Raw genomic sequence first — 2,685 nt, forward strand, 5'->3', positions numbered from 1 at the left:
CTGTTTGATGGTTACTAAAAGTGATACCTTAATGAGAGTAAGTGCACTGTAGTTTACTGTTAAAATCCTAATGTAATAGTAATGGAATAGTAGATTGAGGGGTAGTTAATGATCAATAATAGATACATTGTATAAGACTGAACTAACTTACATTTAAAAAGTAATAATATGCATAATATATGCAATGTCATGTTGAATGGTAAAGTTTAGAGAAGATATGATGATATTGTGTGGATCTTAAACAAAGTAAATATCTTAAACATATACAAGTATTGTGTTACTGTGTTTCACTTACCCGGGAAATTACCAAAAGGAACCGGAATCCAGAGAATACAGGTAAATACTTAATGGTGAATCATCATTATTGGATGAAATGTTATGGGTTTTCCCAAACTGACCCAATTACAATATAGATATATCTTTAATTATCATATTACAATACAGAAGTTTGGGTGGAGGCACAGAACCGACCTAACACTTTAGACCCCATATTGGAGAACAAGGGTTACATATTGGAGGCACCGCTTGAGATACATTTTTGTAAATACTCAGGGACAGGTGAAGCACAGTAGCAAAATGACTCAATGTACGAGAAGTGACGCCTTTGATTGGTGTATAAGGAAGGGAGTAACTCCTGAAAGGAGTTTTGTGTTGACAGGGGATCTCGCAGACACCACGGATGGTACTATTATGACAGAGATGTTATTTCTTTTCGGGATAAAGCAACCACGGATTGCTGATAAACAGTTTAGAGAAAATGGAGAGATGTGGGCTGTATTAATAACTACAAGTCATGACTTAGAGTCTGAGTTGTTTCCAAAAGTGGTGGCTGTGAGGTCTAACCCTGATCGCAGGTGGAAAATTTTATGGCCTGAAAAGGACATCAGTGAAAGGGCTGCTGAACCATTAATGGTGGGTGACCAGCCTTATCCAGCTAGTGGAGACCCCTCTACAGCTGTGGGAGAAGGGAGTCAATCGCAGGGCCTTGAGGAAAAGCTAGGGAATCAGTTAGAGGTCATAGCTAATAAAGTAGTACATCAATTGGAACGATGGCACTATGAGGGTAGCTATAGGCGATTGAGGCTGTTTTCGGGAATACTTCCTGTACCGGTAGGTGAGGAGTCTTATGAGGCGTGGAGAGAAGCAGCCATACAACAGTCTGAGGAGTGGCATTGTCCTGACCATATAAAGAAACAAAGAATAGTGGAGAGTCTACGGGGACCTGCTATGGGAATTATTCAGGCTACTAGAAAAAGTAATCCCGAAGCTGCGGTGGCTGACTATTTCCAAGCCTTAGATTACACTTATGGGACATTGGAGGATGTAGGTGATTTGGTTGCCAGATTTCACCATACTTATCAGGAGACAGGAGAAAAGTTATCACAGTATGTGTATAGATTGGATAAAGTAATACATAAAATTATAGATAAAGGAGGGTTAGCACCTGCAGAAATTAATAGCAGCCGATTAAAACAATTAATTAGGGGAGCATTAACCACTGACCCTGTAGCTCAACGGTTGCGTTGTACAGCTTTATTATTAGGAAGTCCCACCCTTAATGATTTAATTAAGGAGATTACTCAGGAGGAAGCATTAATTGCTACTAGGGAAAAGACTCATGCTAAGGCCGTAAAAGTGGTGGTACCCTCCCCTGATGCCCAAGGATCACGGGAGGATAAGTTAGTGTCTGCGGTAATGGAACAAAACAAGAAAATAGACCAGCTTATTCTTGCCCTAAATCAAAGGGTGGCACCCTCCAACTCTACCTCCGGTAATTTTCCTCGGGGGAGTACCAGTGGTAGAAGAAATTTTAGGAGAGGAGGAAGTTTTATAAATAGAGGGTGTTTCAGATGTGGGCAACTAGGACATAGAGCAATGGAATGTTCGTCAGGATGGGAAATAACGGAAGAAGGCACTAATGTTCAGTTAGATAATTCTCTTCATCAGGGAAACGATGGAGGGAGATTGGCGGGCCCCTCGCCGTCTCCCAGGAATTAGCTATAGAATCAATGGGGAGTACCCAGTGGAGTAGTTCCATTCCAGATGGTATGATAGGACCTGCTCCACGTGTGGTCGTTAAATTAAATGGACATCCATGCCCTGTTCTGTTGGACAGTGGGTCCCAGGTGTCCATTATATTCGAGCATTGGTATAATCATTATCTATCTGATGTCCCAATCAAGCCCCTGGAAGGACTGGTAATCTGGGGATTGAGTGAACAAAAATACCCTTATTTAGGTTATGTGGTAGTTAATATAGAGTTTCCAGAGGGGTTTATGGGTGTGTCGGAGCCATTACCTCTAATTGCTTTAGTATGCCCAGAATCCCCAGGTGATAAAACTGTAATGCCAGTGATCATTGGAACTAATGCCCATTTATTTAAGGTCCTCAGTGATTGGTGTTTAAAAATGTGTAGGGATGCCACCATTATTACTATGTCGACTTGCCATAAGAAATACTGTAAAGGGGAGTCTGGACACAGAGAGTCCTCTCTGGTCAATGGTCTGTCCTTGGAAGATTTAACTCCATGTTTCCAGGGGAGTGACATTGGGTTGGCGGAACGAAATACTTTATGTGAGGAATTGATGGAACGAGAGCATGTCTTCTCTCTTGGAGAATGGGATCTGGGAAAAGCAGAGGGAGTAGAACATTGTATAAAACTGACTGATGAGACTCCTTTCAGGG

The 2,685-nt window shown here is 41.5% G+C and overlaps 1 protein-coding gene across 1 annotated transcript; it reads left to right on the forward strand.

Annotated features, from left to right (window-relative positions):
- Positions 1-576: 576 nt before the first annotated feature.
- Positions 577-1,998, forward strand: LOC134944358 (paraneoplastic antigen Ma1 homolog). The gene has a single exon (XM_063932938.1). The coding sequence runs from the start codon at positions 577-579 to the stop codon at positions 1,996-1,998; it is 1,422 nt and encodes a 473-aa protein (XP_063789008.1).
- The last annotated feature ends 687 nt before the right edge of the window (positions 1,999-2,685 follow it).

This window comes from Pseudophryne corroboree, chromosome 7, assembly GCF_028390025.1.
Source record: "Pseudophryne corroboree isolate aPseCor3 chromosome 7, aPseCor3.hap2, whole genome shotgun sequence".
In the NCBI taxonomy this organism is placed as follows: domain Eukaryota; kingdom Metazoa; phylum Chordata; class Amphibia; order Anura; family Myobatrachidae; genus Pseudophryne; species Pseudophryne corroboree.

Excerpts from the sequence above, each read along its gene's own strand:
- LOC134944358 (XM_063932938.1), top strand. The coding sequence starts at position 577 with ATGACTCAATGTACGAGAAGTGACGCCTTTGATTGGTGTATAAGGAAG.